This window comes from Gadus morhua, chromosome 4, assembly GCF_902167405.1.
Source record: "Gadus morhua chromosome 4, gadMor3.0, whole genome shotgun sequence".
Classification (NCBI taxonomy): Eukaryota; Metazoa; Chordata; class Actinopteri; order Gadiformes; family Gadidae; genus Gadus; species Gadus morhua.
Genome location: NC_044051.1, coordinates 14,034,803 through 14,058,019, shown reverse-complemented (window position 1 = coordinate 14,058,019; position 23,217 = coordinate 14,034,803). Strand labels below are relative to the sequence as shown.

Sequence of the window (23,217 nt, the reverse complement as noted above, 5' to 3'; positions counted from 1 at the left end):
GAGAATGCTTTGTTTCCTGCAGATTTCTTTGTAACGTTTGGAAAGAAGGCCAGCTTCTGAAGGGAACGAGACGCTCAATAGGGCATAATGAGGTCCTTCAGGTAAGATGGTGCTTCACTATGCACGGTGTTCTACGATCCGATCCGACATTAATAGGAGGCCAGCAGAGAGAGGAGACAAAGGGAGCGATGTGGTTGAATGTGTAGCTTCTAGTTAGGAGTCTAGCAGCGGCGTTGTGCACAGGCTGGAGGCTTGCACTAGTGGAGTTGGGTAAACCAAAGAACACTGCATTGCAGTTGCCTAGTTTAGATGATATCAATGCCTGGATGAGCATCCCTGCATCTGCTGCAGATATCATTGGTCTGATTTGAGCAATGTTTCTATGATAAATGGGATTGAACATAACTCCAAGATTATTATCTAATAGGTTATTAATTAATAGGAACTGTTGAAGATAGCAAAGGCTACTGAACTGTGGGGCGTCTTCGCATTGTTTTGGTTGAGGCTTCAGGCCGTAATAATTCAGAAGAGGGTTGTACAGAACAAATCTCTTCTCAAGATGTTTGGAAGAACAAATAGTTATTCCCTGAAGTCAGTGGCAACCAAGCGTGTATAGTGTACACGGAAAGTAGCAGTTAAGTTATTATGTAATACTTTTCACTGTTATAATACCCACAGTGAAGGCTATGATAAATACTAAACTTTGGGATGAATTCAATATTTCCAGACTCATCCGAGGTGTAATTGAAGAAGTGTAAATGCAGTAGCATTTAGTCTATTATTTCCCAACCACTACTCAACACCCGTTCTCTAAACACTTATTAAATATATCAATGTTTACAGAGAAGGCTAATATAAGTCTGTTGAAAATTAAAACATATCCCATGCTCTAAGCCTTGCATGTTTGTGTGTGTGTGTGCGTGTGTGTGTGTGTGTGTGTGTGTGTGTGTGTGTGTGTGTTTCTGTGGATGGATGCACAATGTTAACATGAGACCCGTTACATAGAATAATAAAGAATTTATTTAAGAATTGTATCAATCAAAATTAAAAAGTAACTATCTGGAAACTTAAAGATCCATGTAGCGATCGTCAATAAACAAACAAACAAAAATGACATGGCTAACAAATATTCCTGAATTTTTTTTGGTCTGATTTGTCTACTTCACAGAGCATGACAGACCCCACATCGTGCCGTTCAGAGCCAGTGTGTACTAGCTGTACAGCAGTGAGAGCATGGAGGAAGGGGGCCCCTCTCCCCCAAAGTCCTTCAGCGTGTCGGTCCCCAGAGGTGTTTCCCCTCAGGCAGTACCACGTTAGGGGCAACTGATCCCCATTTGATCTGTTACACCTGGTCTCTCTCTCTCTCTCTCTCTCTCTCTCTCTCTCTCTCTCTCTCTCTCTCTCTCTCTCTCTCTCTCTCTCTCTCTCTCTCTCTCTCACACCCACAAGCACTGGCTCTCTCTCTCTCTCTCTCTCTCTCTCTCTCTCTCTCTCTCTCTCTCTCTCTCTCTCTCTCTCTCTCTCTCTCTCTCTCTCTCTCTCTCTCTCTCTCTCTCTCTCTCTCTCTCTCTCTCTCTCTCTTTTGCTCTAGTTCCCTTTTTATTTTTCATTTTGGTATTTTTGGGGAGGGGTGAATTCCCTGCTGGTGATGTCCAGAAAGGCTGATTTCCGTCGTTAGTACCTCAGTGCCTTGGGGCCATGCTGAAGGAATGGAGTCATTTCCAGTCCAAAGCCTCTTACATGCATTTGTTTCGGAAGAAAAAAAAAAGACCTGTAATAAAAACAATGGAAGAATTTTTTTTTTTTGCATATAGGCCTATCTATTTAGTTCAGTGTCTTTATAAAAATACAAACGTTTATGTCTTACCTGCATATGTATTTGTTTCATTAGCAGCCTCTAGTGGTTAATTGATTGGTGCAATTGGGGTTGTAACTGGTGAGGTGAGGGGCACCAAAATAAAACTATTTGTTGAGAGAAATTCCTTAGATGGATTGAATCATGGATGGGCTCCTTTCCTGAGAAACCTTTTATTTGGGCTATTTCAGTAAAAAGATTATGTAGAAACGTTACAGGTATAGCTTCCCCAGAACCTGCAGATGAGATGCATTTTTTAAACCGTACCATGTGTGGGCTGTCCATTTGACAGGCAACCATTGTGGCCACCATTGAATATTGAACAGACCGCCGTGTTAGAAATTTGCTGTTGCCCATAAGATCGGGGTCGGTTCTCGTTGGGAAACACCCTTCCCTGGGGTAGGTCGACAGAGCGGTCCAGTCAGAGTCAGTCCTCTTGTGTTAGATGCCCATCCAGTATTGAGAATATGAAGGCTACATTATTTTATGCCTCACTTGTCAAACGGGCTACTACAATATAGCAAAAGTAGGCTGCACAAACACACCAAAAAGCAACATCGCGCTTATCCTCGGTGCGAGCAGTGGTAGAACAGCGCCCTCTGCAGGTCAATCAGGACCACCGCGCTCAGGTGATAGATTCTGAACGGGGGCTTCGAGACTGTCGAGCAATGTATTGCGGGCGCTGCTGCTGTGGGGGGCATAATTGAGGGCCCGACTTGAGATTGGCGTGACAAGAGATAATGGCTTAATGGTCGCGATAAAACATTCATTAGCTTTCATTCCGTCCCTGGGTTTCGTACATGTTCACTTGCCTGCAGTGTATAGACTGCTGCTGAATAACTGAGTGCACACGCACTGCAGTCGACCTACCTACTCTCTGGGGCTTTCTGGCCCCCAGTGGTAGGAGGCCTCGATGTATGCAGACATAGTCAGTAATAATTGATGCCTTGCGTTAGAAATACAAGTAGAATGGGGAAGCTAAACGATAAGGGAAGATTAAAATGTGAGTTGCCTATGTGATTTTCTATGGTGGCTGGGGTGAAAGTTGGCCTCGTAAGCCTATGTTTACTATTCTAGACTAATCTGGGTCAAGTCTGTAGGCTGTACGATTCCAACCCGTCTACGACTCTGGTGTTGACCCGTTATAAACGACATGAAGTAGACCATCAATCAACCGACTGGACACCATAGTTACACCGCGTGCCTGACTGCTTGCGCCGCCGCCTGCCTCACGTTGTCACGGTAACGCCTGATCTGGGGGGAATACGGAGGCACGTGACTAAGGTGAGAAAGTGTTCCAAGGGGAATTATGGAGCAGAGCGTGTTGTGTAGGGCCCAACAACACCAGACCAGTTACCGCCGGGGCGGCTTGGTAACAACAGGGGGATAAATTGTATGATACACGGCCTGAACACATGACGACCAGGAGACGACGATTAAACTAACGGGGAACGGGAAAGGAACGGCGCCGCGCTCCGGTGCACCGTAACACGGTTTTTTGTCGTGTTGTACCAGCGTCTCTTTTGTAAAGGCGCTTTGTGCGTCGGTAATCCGCTCTGACGTCACGGCTCGGAGGGCGGGGCCGAGTTAATCCGAGCAGCGAGCAGCAAGTTGTGCGCGAGAGACGAGGACTGGCAGCGATGGAGATGGAGATGGGCAGAGCGGCCCGGCCCACCCCTTCACAGTGACACAGTGCAGGTAGGTGAGGCGAGGCGGTCGACAGCTCAGTCCTTTTAATTATGATGAAGTGAGGCGTGCTGGATGAAACGGGACGGGTGCAGAATCCCCCCTCGGAGCGGTGGATAGCAGCCCGCAAGGTGGGTCGTGTCCCGTGCTGGCGGAACTAGGGGCTGCTACACCTGCAGATATAAATCATGCCGGATTCGGAGAGAGCAAGGCAGGCAGTGAGGCGGATTGCTGCGCTGGGAACCGGGGGGCAAATATCACATCACACTTGTTATATATTTATAGGGCAAATGCAAAAGTAGGCCAGCCGGTGTACCGGCCTACAACCCGTTAGTTTTAGGGTTGCGTCTATCCCGTGGTAGGATCGCTGGTCGGGATGTAGTCGATCGTAACGCCTTTATTTTGCACGATACGTCCGTGATTGATCCGTCGTTAATTGGAGCAGCCGGTACTAGTACCGTAGAGAGAGCGTCTTAACGTGTCCTGTTGTATTTTTTCATCGTCAACGTGTCACTTGTACGGTGAACCAGTCGCCTGTAACGGAGAGCTGACAGGCCGGTGGTAAATGGCAATAAAATGTCCTCCATCACCAACGAGCCACTAGAATAAAAACATTTGCCAGCGTAATGGTAGATGCGTAAAATAGTTCTTATTGGTAGACGTGACATGTCAACGATGTAGGCTAAATCATATGACTTAAAGCATATATCGATTTAATCAAACAACGACCATGCTTGTCTCAGTTGGGGTCTGTGTGTGTGTAGGCCTAACGCATAGCCTATTTTTCATATATCTTTTTCTATTCTGACCTCCATAAACGTATTTATGGTACTCGGTGTGCGTGTGTGTAGGTGTGACGACGAGTAGGCTGTACCGCTCCAACCACCACCTCTGCCACCACTACCACACCACGCCATCCCCCACCCCACACCCCACCAGCCCCCACCTCACCCACCCACTCACTGCATCTCCGCAGGACTGGGCAGACTGGTAATGGACCCAGTAGTGCCAGCCCATCTGTGACCCGTTCAACCCCAGGCCCTCCAGGAGGGGGGGGGCACTATTACACACACTACCGTCTTGTCTGTGTGTGTGTGTGTGTGTGTGTGTGTGTGTGTGTGTGCGTGTGCGTGTGTGTGTGTGTGTGCGCGTGTGCGTGTGTGTGTCTATGTGTCTGTGTAGCACACCTGCGTCCAGTGTGTGTAGCAGCACACAGCCAGCTTGGCCGCGGGCCCCCTGAAATGTATTCCGCTTTGGGCTTCAAATGAGGCCCCTGCTACTCTGAATGTCCCACGAGCGCCTCTCTTGTTCTGCACTTAGTCTTGCCTTAGTTCATCTTCGAGTCAAACAAAATGTCTGCACTTACATGCTGAACCAAGATGATATTTGAGGGAAACTATGCCGCAACGCTGTGCTGATGGGTGTACGCGGGTTCGGACTCTGAAGGCGTCGTTGAAGGCGTCTTATGTTGTGCTGAAGGCGATCACCATGGCGCCAGAGATGTTTTCAGTGCTCCGTGGAGGAGGAGGAGGGCTTGAATACATCGCTTTAAACGGTGCGGTCTTATAATGTGGCAACAGGATAGCATGCGTACTTACACCGCTCTCTGCGTTTGACATCGAGGGCATCACGTCGATAAGAGGGTGTATAATATATACGTCTCTTTCTTCTCTTGGTAAAGAATCCCGTCAGACTCAAGGAGGGTGATTGAGATCATTTGGGATTGTTCAAAATGTACGGAACGAGATGATAAAATCGATTTCATTCAACTTTATTCACGATAACACTTGTCTTCCACAAACAGACCAAACTGCCTTGCATGAAAAGAAAGGACATTGCCCTCCGATGGGGACTCTATCACCACACTTCATTATTTGATGAACCTAAAGAACACTTCATGATTTCCCTAATGCTTTTAATTATAGCAGCCTTAAACCCCTAATAAGATATATTGCATCTTCCTGCAGCAGTGCTGTAAGGACCAGTGTTCTTATCCCTTTAGAAGCTCCTTCATATTCAGATCAATAACACGTCCATCTGCCTCAGCCCGCCCCTGATCAGATTTGTCTGTTAAGCCGCGTCTCTTCGTCTCTCGTTGAGGATGTTCTTCTCCTCCTCGTTTTCTTCCCCTGATTCTGTTGACTCTCTCCTCCCGGTCGGGCCATCTGCCTGCCCCTGGAGGGAGCGTTGGCAACGGGGGGGAAAGTGGTTCAGATTAAATCACACGGAGGCAATCCACTGGATTTAGACCAGCATGTTTTTATTTAAACACAAAAACGCATGCATGCACAAGCCCATACACACACATACACGCAACATATTCGGGCGAACGCACAGGCACACACACACAAACACGCACATGCATGCACAGGCACACACGCAAACACACGCACGCACACACACCACACACACGCACGCACACACAAGCACACCACACACACACATACGTGCACGTATGCATGCAGACGCAAATGCAGACACACACATAAAACACATGCAGGCACAGACATAACCGCCCACGCACACGTACCCAAAGACGTTTGCGCACACACACAGCCACACAATCGTTTGCCACATTCATTGGCTTAATATAGAATCATCTTAGACATCTGTCCTTCAGACAAGTTTGCTAACATCTTGCTGTTATAACAAGCTGTCCTCTGTAACCAATAATATTCCATTTATTGTTTCACCCTCCATCGGCGCCCTTTCTGATTACACGGCGTGCGTCGTATGTGGTGTGACAGAAGCCATTGTGTCTCTGTCTACCGGCTCTTTCAGGCAGCTGTCAAGAGTGGCGTTCTCTCGAAGAAGGAGGAGGAGGAACATGTTCTGAGAGCCACACACACACACACACACACACACGGATCACACTCCAGTCATGAGCCACAAGCACCAGGCGGAGGGCCTCGGAGACGCAGACGACGACGAGCCCAGCAGCAAAGACCCGGGCCCCCCCCGGAGCCGGCAGCCCAACGGCTCCTCAGCGGAGCGCCGGTCCTGGAGGCCCTGTCAGACGCAGAGCCCGGACGGAGAACCGGGTCTCCCCCACCACCACCACCACCACCACCAACACCCCCCCCAACACCACCCGGCCCCGTCGGCCCGCGGGCCCCCGCGACAGCGCCGGCGGCCCACGTCCGGCACGGGGCCGGCCCAAGGCCAGGGCCGTCCCGCCGAGGGGATGGTCCCGGACGCCGAGCCACAGCCCGTGTCGCACCCCCGCCCGGGCGTCTCCCGCTACCGGCGCATGGGCGACCCCAACCCCCGGCTGAGGGGCCCCAGGCAGAGGCCGCCGGGCGGCGAGGCCACGCCCCAGCAGCGGCCCCCCCCCCCGCACGGGCCCCAGAGCGAGGGCCCGTCGGGCCCGGCTCAGCGGGCCTCGCAGCACGGGGAGGGTCCCGATCAGGCCCTCCCGACGCAGGCCGGGTCCGACCCCCCCGCCCGGGAAGACCCCCTCCCCCGCCCACGCACCGACTCCCCCGTCGTGGAGGAAGACGCGGGTGAGGGGCAGCCAGGGGGGGAGGAAGGGGAAGAGGCGGGGGAGGCGGAGGAGGCGGAGGGAACAGACGGGCAGGAGGGGGTCAACGGAGACGGCCGCGCGGCGGCTGTAGCGGCTGTGGCGGGTCGCCACGGTTACGTCCACGACCACACCCAGGCCTTTGAGGACTGGAGGGAGGACCCCGCGCTGGAAGAGGAGGAGCGGGAGGAGGAAGACGAGGGAGTGCGACGCGGCGGCGCGGAGGAGAGCCTCGCCCCGGAGTCGGAGGCCAACGACCTCTGCTCCGACACGGAGAGCGCCGCCTCGCTGAGCATGGAGGGCCACCTCCACAGCCCCCCGCCGCTGCACTCCCCCACGCCTCCCTCCTCCCCGGTGGCCTCCCCCTTCCCCCACCTGGACCGGTACGACGAGGACGCCGGCCTGAGCCCCGGCACCCCCGACCAGGACCCTCTCCCGGACCCCGACGAGGACGGCTCGGTCCACTCCGTGTCCTACGCCTACCCCAAGACGTACGCAGACTTTTACTCCGAGTCCCACTCCAAGTCCTGTCCCCAGCCGCTCAGCGAGACCCACCCGGAGCCCTACACCAAGTCCTACCCGGACTCCTTCCCCGAGGCCCTCGTCACCCCGTACCCCGAGCTGGGCCGGGAGCCCCACCGGAGGCGGGGCGGGAGGCGCGAGTCCTGGGACGAGGACGAAGAGGAGTCCTACCGAGAGTCTTCCCCGGAGCGCCGCGGCGGCCCGGAGGACGTGCAGAAGGGCGACCCGGCCTCCCCCTCCGGCCGGGGCAGCCCCCAGCCCCGGCTCTCCAGAGACCTCAGCTCCTTCCAGAGCCACGCCTGCCAGAGCCGCTCGGTGGGCTCCCGGCTGCACCACTACGACGGCCAGTCCGACGGCGAGGGCGACAGCACCGACGGCAGCCTCAGCTCCCGGAGCGCGGCGGCGGAGCGCGGGACGCCCCGGGGGGGGAAGGACGCAGCCCAGGACGGGGGCGCGGCCGTCCCGGCGCCGGCCTGCCAAGGGGACGCCTCCCGGTCCAACGAGCAGGCCGGGCCGGGAGAAGACCCCGGGAAGGGATCCGGGGACGCCATCAGCATGGCCATCAAAGACATCAAGGAGGCCATAGAGGAGGTGAAGACCAAGACGGTGAGGTCCCCCTACACGCCGGACCAGCCCGTGGAGCCCATCTGGGTGATGAGGCAGGACGTCAGCCCCACGGAGGAGGGCTACCAGACGACCGGGGGCTGTCACGCCGGGGTGAGTACGCTCTGCCCCCTTGTCGGTCTAGAACGAGGTGGTTTTGCCGATACTTTGTTGCTGTGGCGGTTTTTGCGCTGATGGGGCTGATGATCGTCTCAGCGGTCGGTGTCAGCGTTGTTGCGACGAGGCGGTTGTAAAGCGCCGGGGAAAGAGGCGTTTACGCAGATTTACGACCCGTGTGCCTCTTCGGCTGTTGCCAGGGCCGAGGGCGGTAGCTTTGAAGGTGTGCTCTCGCTGTGTTGCGGCATATTGTCCGCTGGATGGATGTTGGTACTCCTCATCTTTATTGCTGAGACTGTTTACTATTACGACCGCCTCCTCTAGTGCACCAGTTCTGTCTCTGCTGCTGCTCCTTCTCTTTCATCTCTGTCTGTCTCTCTCTCTCGCTCTCTCTCTCTCTCTCTCTCTCTCTCTGTCTGTCTGTCTCTCTAACTCTCTCTCTCTCTCTGTCTTTCTGTCTCTCTAACTCTCTCTCTCTCTCTCTCTCTCTCTCTCTCTCTCTCTCTCTCTCTCTGTCTGTCTGTCTGTCTGTCTGTCTGTCTGTCTGTCTGTCTGTCTGTCTGTCTGTCTGTCTGTCTGTCTGTCGCTCGCTCGCTCGCTCGCTCGCTCGCTCGCTCGCTCGCTCGCTCTCTCTCTCTCTCTCTCTCTCTCTCTCTCTCTCTCTCTCTCTCTCTCTCTCTCTCTCTCTCTCTCTCTCTCTCTCTCTCTCTCTCTCTCTCTCTCTCTCTCTCTCTCTCTCTCTCTCTCTCTCTCTCTCTCTCTCTCTCTTGCTCTCTCTCTACGTCAAATTAAATTTCAAGGTGCTTCATTGGCGTGTCAAAATTGATCATTTGTTCCACCAAAGCGAAACATGAGTTGTCATAATAAACCAACGTGAACAGTGGAAGAGCAAACAGACAAACAGATCATAATGAGACGTGATGCTAACCAAACACAACCCCATACTAATCCTTCTCTCTCTCTCTCTCTCTCTCTCTCTCTCTCTCTCTCTCTCTCTCTCTCTCTCTCTCTCTCTCTCTCTCTCTCTCTCTCTCTCTCTCTCTCTCTCTCTCTCTCTCTCTCTCTCTCTCTCTCTCTCTCTCTCTCTCTCTCTCTTCCAGTCCATGTCGGAGTCTCCCGACCACTACGGCTCGGCGGTGCTGCGGGACCCGGGCAGCCCCGTGGGGCCCGAGTCCTCCAGGGGGTCCCACCACCACCACCACCAACACCACCACCACCAACAGCAGCAGCAGCAGCAGCACTACCACCAACACCACCCTCAGAGCCTGGCCCAGCAGCCCCAGCTGAGGGATCGCGAGGGAGCCCGGCAGACCCAGCCCTACGTCCAGCCGCAGCCCTACCCGCCACCCGTTCTACCCAATCAGCAGCAGAGGCCGGCGCCGGCCAATCAGCCGCCAGCAGGCCAGCCCCCGCCCCCCAGTCTGGCCCAGCATCCCTCGGTGCAGGAGGTGAGCGGGCTCTGTGATTGGCTGCTGAGTCGCGTCCCATAGAGGAGTTTATGAGGCGGGTGTTTGCATGTTAGGTGGGTGTCTAACCTGTATTGAGAGGTGCTGCAGACAACATGAAATGGGGGTTTGAGATGCGTAGTGCGTTTGCATTTGTTTATGTTTGGCGTGTGGTTATTTCCAAAGGATTAGCGCAGTGGAAAAGGTGGGACGAATGGGATTTCATTCATCAGTGTGTAAGCGGGCCGTGCAAATAGGATATCTTGAGTCTTTAAACGGGGGGGAACGTTTGAGTCACGTTCAAGAGGTTGAATGTAAAGTACGTGCTGTTTGTTCTGGTTTTGGCACACTATTCTTGGCACGGGGAATTGGCTCTGAAGGTGAAAAGTCGCTTTTTATATCCTGGTGCCTTAATGTGGTTTGGAACAGCCCCTATCGTTTCTTTAGTTTCTGCTATGGGGCAGGTTTCGCTTCTTCATTCACATAAATGTATCGTTACCGAAATAAATCAGTCTTTTTCTTAAAAAATACGTTTTTTTTGTCCGTTGTCAATTTTACTGTGGGACAATGTTTTGGTGTTGTTTCTATGTGCTCTTGTGATTCCTGGTTATTCACAGTCTTTTATTTGTTGGATTCTAGATGCGCAGACCATTGCACTCTTTTCCAACATTTGTGGAAGGTGAGTTTCTGGCAATTCTCTTCCTAAAATGTTTATTTTATGTGAAGGGATGCAAGATGGGAAAGTGCATTTTGCTGTTTTCTCACAATGGTGTGTGGTGTTATAAGCAGAGTTCACTATAAAATGTGTGCACAACACTGTGTGTTTGTTTGTTTGAGGGTGTGTGTGTGTGTATGTGTGTGTTTCAGTCTGTGTGTGTGTGTGTGTGTGTGTGTGTGTGTGTGTGTGTGTGTGTGTGTGTGTGTGTGTGTGTGTGTGTGTGTGTGTGTGTGTGTGTGTGTGTGTGTGTGTGTGTGTGAGTGTGTTTGTGAGTGTGCGTGTGTGTGGTGTATATTACGCACACACATATCGGTAGTGTCTGTATGTGTATGTTTCGGACATACTGGACACACTTCAGTCCCTATCTGACCCGGGTGCATCCTTCCCCCGCCCTCTGCTCCAGTCCCAGGACCATGTGACCCAGAGGACCTGATTGACGGCATCATCTTTGCTGCCAGCTACTTAGGCTCCACCCACCTGCTGTCTGAGCGCACGCCCAGCAAGAGCGCGCGCATGCAGCAGGCCCAGGAGGCCATGCACCGAGTCAGGGTGAGCGCAGGAGTCACTCACGTCTCCTTCTTTAATACAGTCTCCAACACACTATATTGGGTTCTCACAGGTTAACATACAAAAAAATTTGAATAACAAAAAAACCCATAATTTATATACATATTATAGCACTACACTTATCGGGGGTAGGGGGAGGGGAATTATTCGTATGTTTTTACGCATGAAATGTATGTAATTTTTTTGAGATATGTTTTATTGTAATCGTCTTTTCCATAACCAAAATTGATTGAACAATTTCAGGCCACTAATCCTGATTTGGGAAGGTTTACATTGTACCAGTTTCTTGGAACAACCTTCTGACTTGTTGTTAGACAGCCCTTCCTGATCAGCCATTGACGATGAATCCACCATTTCAATTCACGTCACGTTTACGTTTGTTATTGCATTGGTATGAGAGTGAATGTGTAATATCCCTAAATCAGTGTGTGCGCTGTGATGTTCAAAGACAAAGGGCTGTTCTGTGTGGGATTTGATACATGTGCTTCATGAGTTAGTGCTCATGAGCAAGGCAGCAGCATTATACCATTGAACTGGTCTGTTGTTTGCTGCAGTGTGGATCTATCACTCTATTTCGAGACGTGGGGTTGAAGCAGGAGGACAGGGGACAGGTTTTTTTCTCACACAAATCAATAGAACCTAATTTCTTATCCATAGACATTGAATTGATGCCCAATAATGTAGCATACAAATTCTAATCACGTCTAAAAGTCTTTGTGGCTCTCTCTATGGTGAGCATTATCTCCACTGCTAGAATCATGTGTTGATAGAATTCTCTTTGTTTTAAATAACCGTGACAATGCCAACAGTAGCATTCTGTGAAATGTAGTGCAACGGACCTCAGGACCGTGTCACCAGTCTCTTCAGACAGACGATGTGAAGCCACACACAATGGTTCTTCCCTGTCTGGGGAGGCACATGCGTCTGAAGAACTACTGTAAAGTAACAGTGTTAAGTCCCTGTGTATTGTCTGACTAGGCCACCAGAGAAGGCTGAGGACACTTGTATTGACCCTTGAGAAAGTCACTTTAAAGGGGCGCCAGTCGCGAGAAAGAGATGGTCCTTTTGTGCTGCGTTGGCAGGAAGTCAATCAAACTGATCCGTGATGGTGGTCTTCTGCATGGTAGTCGTAACGTTTAGCGGTTTTAATATTTGATGAACGTGAATGCGCTTGGCTTTGTGAGTCGGGACAAAGTGGGCATTCAGTGCAGACAGCCATTGGATGAAAAAGCTATTCAGAAAGCTTCTTTAAAAAAATCCAATATGCCTCGCTGCTCGTTTCTTGGTTCTATATTCGTAGCCTTGATCAACACTTAGATCATTGCACATGAATTTGCACATGAACATGAGTTTTGCAAAGGATAAGGATAAGCAGAGACACGTCTCGCCAACACCTCAATCACATTCCTCTCACTTTCCTTAGCTGAGCGCGGCAGAGCTCTAACACACACGCCGGGGATACAGGGATGAGTCATTTGAAACACAGTGGAACTATTTTCGATCGGTTTTACCACCCTACGCTAAATATAATGCACAGGAGTACATCGTGTGATCCTGCCGATTGAACATATCATACATCAGGAAGCCGAAGAAAATATTTCTGTTGATTAGTCATATGGTCAGACTAAAGGTTTTAGGAGAAGAGAAACTTACGCCAGAGAGCCTCAGGCCGGTTATATTATTATCAATAGATTTCGGACGTCCAGTTGATAAGTCGACTCATAGTTACATCTCTACTTTTAAGGTCCTTTCATCCTTTTCAATGTCCTGTCATCCTCCCCCCTAAGTTTCTTTTACATTTCTATAAAAGAAACATTGATTTTGAAATGTCAGAGTGACGTCACGCAGCAATAAGGGATGCGTCTGACTCATGGTGTGCGCGTGGGCGTACGTCAGACCTGTGTGTCGGTCGGTCAGTCTGTCTGGGAAGGGACGGGAAGACTCTTAACTTCAAATGCTGTGTCCAGCAGAATGGTCACAGTCGAAGCCGAGACACTATTGATACAAAGAGAGGCTAATATAGTACCTCCACGGACCATTTGTAGGGCATTTTACACAAAACCCATTGAATAATGGTGGCTAAACAGACATTCCTTGAAATCGGTGTTGACATTTAAGTGTGCATACACATAAAGGCCATGTATGTGTGTATGTATGCGTATGAATGTATTCATATGTATGTATGTATGTATGCATGTATGCAATGCATGTATGTAGTATATATGGAGCATGTATCGATGTATTCAAATGTATGTGTGTATTTATTCATATGTATGTATGCATACGTGTATGTATGTATGTATGTATGTATGTATGTATGTATGTATGTATGTATGTATGTATGTATGTATGTATGTATGTATGTATGTATGTATGTATGTATGTATGTATGTATGTATGTATGTATGTATGCATGCATGCATGCATGTATGTAAGCATTTAATCATGTGTGAACTGTGACTATATTTCTGGAATTGCAAGATTTAGCTGTTACTAGGGAACCTTACTCAAGTTATTGAGAATCCTTATTTTACATACAAAACTGTGGCAATGCCAGACCAATTACTGCTGAAGGAATTCTACTGCTAAAATCGTTTGAATGCACCCCACATGAGTAGGTTAGGCACACACAGACACACACACACACATACACACACACACACACACACACACACACACACACACACACACACACACACACACACACACACACACACACACACACACACACACACACACACACACACACACACGCCCACACACATCTTTGCAGCGCACGCAATCGTTTGCATGGCTCCTGCGTTGTCATGGAAACCCGACTCAACCCCATCAAGAAAGCGGATACATATTGGTCTGTACGTTGTAAAAGTTCCAGATATGCGTCGGCCTACATGAGGGAACGCTAACACACTAAAGTGTCCATTGTGAGCAGGGAAGTGGTGATATGCCGGAGCTCTCCTTGTGTTATGATAGTTCATCGACTGCCGCAGGGCGCCAGTGTCTGGCTCTATATAACTATATATACACACGACTGCATCACTGGAGCTCTGGACAGCCTGTTCTATCCTGTGGATGTCAGCCGGCACAGCAGGGCTGGCTCTGAGACTGACGTGTCACCTGTCAATCAGGCACGCCGCGGGTCCCTGCTGTCGATCCGATCGAGGGGAAGGGTCGTGACGAAGGAGCAGAGTTTGTGTCGAAGGGGGGAACGTTTCCGAGCTTCCGCGAGGTGTGGTGTCTGCAGGGGCCCGATGACGGCAGACGTGATGGACGGTCAAAATCTCGGGGACATGTATTCACACACACACACACACACACTAACACACACACACACACACACACACACACACACACACACACACACACACACACACACACACACACACACACACACACACACACACACACACACACACACAGACACACACACACGACGCACCCACAGCCCTGGTCTCTGGTTAGCGCAATGACATGTGGGATGGAGAGTGAATAAGCCGTGCGTCTCACACCCTGCTTCCTGTTCTTTAAGAGTTGGGTTGAGTGTACCGCGCTCTCTTTTCTGTTGCTTTTTCACTCTGCATTTATTCCCCTTTCTGTGCGTGTGTAAGTGTGTATGTGTGTGTGTGTGTGTGTGTTTTTGAATGTGTATCTCTCTTTCTCTCTCTCTCTCTCTCCGTCTCTCTCTCTCTCGGTCTCTCTCTCTCTTTTTTGCTCTTTTACTCCTTTGCTTTTACCGGCTTTCATTCTTTGTCTCTCTGCTTTTCTGTTCTCTGCTCTTTGTTTTGGTTTCTGCTCTCTGGTCACTGCAGGCTGCTCAAAAGCAGGCAAAGAACAGGAAGAAGGTAAGACCCTTTTCTCTGTCTCCGTCTCTTCTGTCATCTGTGTCTCGTAGCATCCCTAGTTCCCGGAGAACAGGGCTGGTGTGTCTGCAGACGTCTGTGTTGATGTGACAACGTGTGTAAGTGTCCTTTGTGTTTTGGTGTGGTACTCCAGCCTGCGGTCTCTCATACACTGGTTATAACAGCTTGAGCTTCCTCTCCTGCATAGCTGGGATGTCATTTCATTCATCACCACGGGAGCCACCGGTGTATTTCGTATTCAGAGGACCATATTTTCCAAGTACTAAGTATTTCATCGTGTGTTAAATGAGATCCCTCAAAACTTTTGTTTCATGGCTCTTTTAAAAGTCTTTTCAAAGAAGAGGGTGTGTTTTAAGTGCGCAGACAAAAGCCTTTGCAACCTCCGTTGTTGGTTTATGTCTTTGATTTTAATGATTTGATTAGAATTCATCTCTGCATCTCACATCCATAATTCATGGCGTGTCGCGGGTCTTCCATATGTCAGAGGCCCCTTTGTGTGGATAATTTATGGAACATTTATTATGCACATCTCCTGATTGTCATGTAGGACCCGGTTTGCTTCACGCTTTAGAAGCTCCACTGAAGATGAGAAGTTCAAGGGGTCGGGGGGGAGGTTTCAGCGGGTTTAGTTAGCGGTGCGGACGGAAGAACCACCGATTTAAGGTAGAAGGACAAAAGGAAAATAAAAAGGAAATAGCTTCTCATGCAATAGGGTGAGATGTCATGAGTATATGCATAATGTATGACCGAGGGAGGTGGAGTCATCTGTACAATGGAGCAGGTGAAGAAGGACAATGTGTGACAAAGGAAAAACCATACTATATTATTAATCATATTCCTAATTTAACTCATTGCCTTCCACAAATAAAATTGCTTTCAGTAAGTGCACTCATAATTGTAACTATGCTGAATTCGAACATGTAAGGAAACTCGCATCCAGAAATTCTGTGTTTGATGTCTGATCGGCTGGTCCATCCAAACATCGTCTCCATGATGTGACCTAAGCACCAGTCCTCTCTACTGGAAGCACTGGTGCCTTTTAACATTGCCATGACGACGGGTACCCTCTCTCATGAGGTCAAAATGAATCACGATGACATTGTAGGGTGAATTTAGATGACTGGGGTGTTTACTTCCCACGTTCTGCCTTCAATCCCCAGTACCTTGTGCTTAACTGGTTGGAACCCTCTAGCAAGATGTCCCAGCCCATACTGCACCTCTATATCCTCTCCTCTATATCCTGCTGGGTTTTTGTAGTCTGTTTAATATACCCTTGTTCAAGAGAATGCATGTAGTGACGTACATATGCCCCTTATAGTGTATTCAGCGTGGAGGTCATGCTGAAGTAAGGCAAGAGACGTGGGGGCATTGAAATAGGTATTGTTGTCAAACGCTTCACTTCCTGTTTGTCTTGTGATCCTGCAGAGTACAGAAGCAGAGACGCCCTCTACTGGCGAGGTGGACCTCTTCATGTCCACGCAGAGGATCAAGGTTCTCAACGCAGACACTCAGGTAACCAAGAGCGTCCTGGAGTCAACGACCGAAGCCCCAAGTCACCGATAGTGACCTGAGGTCACCAATAGCAAGCTGGAGCAACCAATAGCAACCTGATGTAACCAACACCATCGTGAAGTAACCAATAGGATCCTGAAGTATTCAATAGCAACCTGAAGTAACCAATAGCCACCTGAAGTCAGTTATAATATATCAACATTGAACCTGCCAGCCCGCATATATTGACTCATCTCAAAATAATATCAGCCGTAAAGATAATTGAAGGACAACCACGCCTTTGTAAAGAAGTGCTCTCAGTCTTGGTTGTTGTACGGCTGCCAGCTCTCCTGCTAACGACCCTTCAACTCAGTATCACAGAGCGGAGGACAGATGGTTTCAGAACCTTCTGTGTGTGGTGGGCGGACATGTGACTGTGGGTAGCCGTTAGCAGTGAAAGGTGACCATTAGCCCTCTGTGGGGTCTATAAGAAGTGTGTGTGCCCCCCCCCCCCCCCGCCAGGAGGCCATGATGGACCTGCCGCTCCGGACCATCTCCTACATCGCCGACATCGGCAACATGGTGGTGCTGATGGCGCGGGGCAAGATGGTGCGGTCCCGGAGCGCCACGCAGGAGCCCCTGGAGCCCAGCGGCGAGCAGGAGACCCTGTCCGGGGACGACCGCCGCCTCTACCGCATGATCTGCCACGTGTTCGAGTCCGAGGACGTACGTCAGCAATCCGTGGTTGTTGTTGTTGTTGTTGTTGTTGTTGTTGTTTTGTAACAGGTTAAAAGTGATGTATAACACTAATCTGTACTCTACTTCTAATTCATATATTGTATTGAGGGTTATCAAGGTGTGCATTCGATTTTAGATTGTGCGTGTTGTTTGTTTGCATGATTTTAGTGTCTTAACTGGAGTAACATCTGTGCTCAGGCGTCTCTGTGCCAAGTCATTAATGCTTTGAAAGAAACAAAAGTGCTTTTCAAAGTTATCCCTTTGCATAAAGAATGTGGTGCTCTCTCTCTCTCTCTCTCTCTCTCTCTCTCTCTCTCTCTCTCTCTCTCTCTCTCTCTCTCTCTCTCTCTCTCTCTCTCTCTCTCTCTCTCTCTCCCTCCTCTCTCTCTCCTCTATGTCTCTCTTCCACCTCTCCACCAGGCCCAGCTCATAGCCCAGTCCATCGGCCAGTCCTTCAGCGTAGCCTACCAGGAGTTCCTTCGCGCCAACGGCATCGACCCGGAGGACCTGAGCCAGAGGGAGTACAGCGACCTGCTCAACACTCAGGACATGTACAACGACGACCTCATCCACTTCTCCAAGTCAGAGAACTGCAAAGACGTGAGTCTGCCACCAGGGGGAGGTACACTGTCAGAGGTCGAGCCTGGGAACAGACCCTTTACACAGAGGTGCTCTCAGTAGGACAAACATCAGGGGTCACTAACATCCCTGATTATGAGCAGGCTAAAGCCTGGCACACATCGTGCTTTTTATGTTAAAAAAATCTCAAGACACACCCCTAACGATGGATGAGATACAATTTACTGTTTTGGTCGTTATGTGTGGTGAGCTGTGTTGGCAAAATCGTTGCCTTCCACACACCCCAACAACAGAGTCTCTTGCAAAACGACAATTGCAGTCTCATGATCAAAAACGTATCTCTAGCGTAAAGAAACAACGTGGACATCCTAAAGAACGACTAAGAACCATAGACAAAGTCATGGAGACTAAATGGACAAACAATTGTAACAACCATCAAAAAGGCTTTACTGACCAGAGTCAAACAGGGGAAATCTGATACAAACCGTGCACTAAGGAATTCGCCTTGTAGCGCCCAGATTCCAACCTCTGGAACCTTCCACCTTCCTGTCTCTCTTCACGCTGCTGTCCATAAAGACACAGAAGCAACCTTCAATAAACAGATGTATCTTAATAAGGTCCTGGCCATAGAAACGTCTTTCTCTCATTCACATAGTGACCAGGTATATATCGTAAAAACAACTCATCATTATACAAATATATACATTCCTACCAATATACCCATAACCCAAATCACACACGACATCAAACTCAGTGGTATACGTGACCACCGCCCCCCCCCCCCCCCCTCCCCCAGGTTTACATCGAGAAGCAAAAAGGCGAGATGCTGGGCCTGGTGATCGTGGAGTCGGGCTGGGGCTCCATCCTCCCAACCGTCATCATCGCCAGCATGATGCACGCCGGGCCGGCGGAGAAGTCGGGCCGGCTGAACATCGGGGACCAGATCATGACCATCAACGGGACGAGTCTGGTGGGGCTTCCCCTCAACACCTGCCAGAGCATCATCAAGGTGGGACGCCCTTCGCTGTTATCAGCCTGGGTGCGAGCCCCGATGGCTACGGCGGAAGTCACAGTTTCAGTCATTTTTTTTTTTCCGAAAAAACATATTTAAACACAGTATTTTTATTGACATTATACTTTTCCAATACATTTACATTTAAATTGAGGGCGTTAGCAGATACTTTTATCCAAAGTGACCTACAATATGTACATTTGTCAGAAGAAAGAGAAACAATATTGCTGTTGGTGCAGTAGGGCTGTTTATTGAAACAATTGCCATGCACCAATAATCGCTGGGTTAACCCGTTTCTCGTATGCAACAAAGATAGCTAGGGTAAGATGCTACGCAACTAGTACGATTTTTTTTGTGCCAGGACGTACGACATACAAACGTGTGTACATTAAGTGCCAGGACGTACAACATACAATAAGTGTGTACATTAAGTGCCAGAACGTACGACATACATGCGTGTGTACATTAAGTGCCAGAATGTACGACATACATTAGGTGCGTATGTAAAGTGCCCGGACGTAGAACATACAATAAGTGCGTAGGAGGGATGTCAGGGAGTTGATGCAGAGTTGAGGTGAACTCTTAAATGAGTTCAATACAAAACACAAGAGATTAAACTGCAATACAATGGAATGGACATTTTAATATTTATGCATATTATTACAAATTCAACCTTGAAATATGGTTATTCATTAGATGGTTCAACTATGAAACCCCTAGCATGGAGAACAAAACGAACCAAATCCAAGGTGACTTTGATTTCAGGTACTATAGTGGCTGGCTCACAGGACATTGTCAGATGAGGCCTGCGGACATAGGGGGATTGAACCCAGTAACCTTTCAGAACATTGGCGTCACTGCTATCCGATACCCTAGATCGATTGACTCATGACAGGCACATTTTATTCAAAGGAAACACTCTGGTTCTGATGTGTTTGATAGAGACAATATCTTCAGCAGAAGAGTGACATAGGGCAGGTTTCAACTCAATCACATTTCGTTGATAAAATCTTACTTTTGATATCAAATTTAGTGTTTTTCTCTTTCAAATTTCAGTTCTCTCTCTGTTTTTGTGCGCCCTTCTCTCTCTCTCTCTCTCTCTCTCTCTCTCTCTCTCTCTCTCTCTCTCTCTCTCGCTCTCTCTCTCTCTCTCTCTCTCTCTCTCTCCCTCTCTCGCTCGTCTTCCTAACCCTGCTGTCCCCCTGTCCCCCCCACCAGGGTCTGAAGTCCCAGTCCAGGATCAAGATGAACATCGTGCGGTGCCCGCCCGTCACCATGGTGCTGATCCGTCGGCCCGACCTGCGCTACCAGCTGGGCTTCAGTGTGCAAAACGGCATCGTAAGAGACCCGCTGTAGAGCCACCCCCACCCACCCCGCGATGCTAGGGACGCCATTTAGCTTTTAGCATCCTATTAAAGGGGACATATTATACCACCAGGTGTAAGGGTTAGGGTTAGTGTGAGTGTGATTAGCCGTTACAAGCCGTTACAAGCCGCAGAACGGCTTGTAACGGCTGATCACACTGACACTTGGTGGTATAATATGTCACCTTTAAAGTATCCCATGGATGGATATAATGAAGCTTCCTTCATTATATATCGCTGCATCCTTGTTGAGGAAACAATGTGCAAATGGAACTGCCATTGGGATTGGCTGTTACCGTTGGCAACAGGCGTATTAGAGGGATTGTGGTACATTTAGTTGAAATGCTGCATCCTTCATTCACAGAATGACAAGTCATTAGAGACATTGAACGTTGAGTTTAAATGATTTGCGTCAATGTTTTAGTGTTCCTGACTGCAGGCACACACGCGTCTAAGGTTATATTAGTTTAGGCTAGTTCTCGTCTGTATAAATGTGTTAAACCTGAACTGATTAATCAAAAAGGGGGCAGACTGAGACAAGGACAAGTTTGAGAACGGAGGCATTACACTCCCATGTAAACCCTCAAAAAAGTGTTCCACTGTTACCTAGCAACGGGCCTAGGGCAGGATTATGAAATACTGCATAAACATTCAACAGAATGTAATGCATGTGTTCAAACTCCCCAAACTTCTTCCTCGATACAAGATTCTTTTCCTATCTTGCTTCGACATCTCACATTGAAGTTATAGTTAAAGCCTTAACAAAACAGAAACTGTGCTGATTATTTAGTTATTGTAACTTTATGCACGGACTAATGTCTTTACCTAGTATATTATTGAGTTAGGTTGTGGATCATAGCGCATAATTTGTTTTATTGCTGAAGTTTCATGTTAGATAATTATATTATCTTGTTTTTATACTATGACATAATTTTTTCTATCGATTAATGGTTGACAATGCATTCTTCCCATGAAAGACTGAGGAAAGCCGGAATAGTCCTCTCCGGAACAACTCTCTTTAACTGCAGCTCTGTCACATTTTTCTGTTATCTCTTAGCCGTTGTTTAGTGGAGAAGGAATACTGTTTATATGTGTGTGTGTGTGTGTGTGTGTGTGTGTGTGTGTGTGTGTGTGTGTGTGTGTGTGTGTGTGTGTGTGTGTGTGTGTGTGTGTGTGTGTGTGTGTGTGTGTGTGTGTGTGATTATGTATGTATGTGTGTGTGTGTGTGTGTGTGTATGTATATGTGTGTTTATGTGTGTGCTTCTGTGTGTACAGATCTGTAGTCTGATGCGGGGGGGCATCGCTGAGAGGGGAGGGGTCCGCGTTGGCCACCGCATCATCGAGATAAACAGCCAGAGTGTGGTGGCCACACCCCACGAGAAGATTGTCCAGATCCTGTCCAACGCCATGGGAGAGGTGGGCCCACGTACCCACATGCTACACACAGAGCATAGGAAATAAAGCACATAGAACATAGGACGTATAGAACATTAGCAAACGGAACATAGAACATAGGAAACATAGCCCATTAGCACACAGAACATAGGACACATCGCACATAGAACACAGGACATAGGATGCAAAGAACCTAGGACATGTCGTACATTAGCACGCAGACATAGGTCACACAGCACATCAGCACATAGAACACACAGCACATGATGTGCTGGTCCATAATAATAATACGTGTGGATTATTAAGCCAGGGTTTTAATTAGAACTGTTCATTTTTGTTTTTGTTTTGTGGATACGGCAATGTTTCCACCCGATGAGGCCAGGTTCCATCACTGATGACGTGTCTACGTGCATCATTAGATATAGGTGTATTAGATGGTAAATTAAACTGAGAAGGATCTGATGACTCTAACCCCCTGTGTCCGTCTGATGTGTTTTCTGCTGCAGATCCACATGAAGACAATGCCTGCTGCCATGTACCGTTTGCTGACCGCACAAGAACAGCCCGTCTACATCTGAGAGCCTGACTACCCCTATCCTACCCCCTACCAACCTACATCCTACCCTCTGACCCTACATCCTACCATCTGATCTTATACCACCTGACCTCTGACCATCTGACCTCTGAACATCTGACCTCTTATCACCTGACTTCTGACCACCTGACGTCTGATCTCCTACCACCTGACCTCGGCCCACCTGACCTCCGACCCCTGACCTATGCCCACCTGGCCTCTGAACACCTGACCTCTGACCCCCTACGTCAGACCACACCGCTCACTGGGATTCCTCGTTCGCTCCACTTCAGCCACAAAACATCCAAGATATTAGCCATTTTACCATATCTTTTTTTTTATTTAAACATCACTTTACGTATCTCGTTTGATATCACAAGTATTCTGTTCTCAACAGCACAGATTTGCCTTAATCTGTATGAGTATGTGTCATGTTTAACATGTAAATACACAGATTATTTCACGGTAGGCGGAGTGTTTATGTGATATGGTTTATGTATAACCAAAGATAAGTTGTGTATTTTTATTATGCATATTTAGTTGGAAAAATAGAATGATTACATTTACCTTAAATGGTTATATGAATTGAATGTACTTACAAATATGGACCTACACATCTTGGACCAGAACATAAAGACAAATAACTGGAGAGGTTATATATATATATATATATATATATATATATATATATATATATACGGAAAACGCATGCAAAAGAAACCCTACATAATACTTGGGGAATACTGGAAGTTGTTATGATGAATGAGGGAGTCCTGTTGTTGGTCTAAAGTCACTGTACTGGGTTTGGAGCTAAACACATTTCAATATCATTCATCCTGACGGCTAACAGAGAAGGTGATAGAAAGGGATAGCCTGAATTGATGTAAACGACACATGTATTAATCCAGGCGTGGTTGTCCTCCTTTGTATTACGTGAAAAATAAACTCCCCCAAGGCCGCCACTGTGGACGTTTAACTTGCAACCGCACTCATATCAGCAGTTATCTTCGACAGGAATGATAAAGATGTAGCCCTAAGCGGCGATTGGGGGGTTTCAAACCCACGTATGACCGTTAAAATATGACAACGCACACAGACATGCTTCTTCTAGTATCGGTCGATAACGACAGCCATGGCACTCATGAACATCCCTGGGAGGAGGAAGCCCCAC

At 48.6% G+C, this 23,217-nt stretch overlaps 1 protein-coding gene across 2 annotated transcripts; it reads left to right on the top strand.

Moving 5' to 3' along the window:
* The first annotated feature begins 3,111 nt into the window (after nt 1-3,111).
* Nucleotides 3,112-23,008, top strand: LOC115542922 (amyloid-beta A4 precursor protein-binding family A member 1). 2 transcript variants are annotated; one of them, XM_030355433.1, is made up of 13 exons: nt 3,112-3,553; nt 6,323-8,300; nt 9,404-9,751; nt 10,388-10,427; nt 10,870-11,015; nt 14,843-14,875; nt 16,319-16,405; nt 16,907-17,110; nt 17,543-17,722; nt 18,498-18,710; nt 19,932-20,051; nt 21,353-21,493; nt 21,979-23,008. In XM_030355433.1, the coding sequence occupies exons 2-13, from the start codon at nt 6,423-6,425 to the stop codon at nt 22,048-22,050; spliced, it is 3,462 nt and encodes a 1,153-aa protein (XP_030211293.1). In that variant the 5' UTR covers nt 3,112-3,553; nt 6,323-6,422; the 3' UTR covers nt 22,051-23,008. The 2 variants fall into 2 exon arrangements, with proteins under 2 accessions (XP_030211293.1, XP_030211294.1); XM_030355434.1 differs by lacking the exon at nt 14,843-14,875.
* Nucleotides 23,009-23,217: the final 209 nt, after the last annotated feature.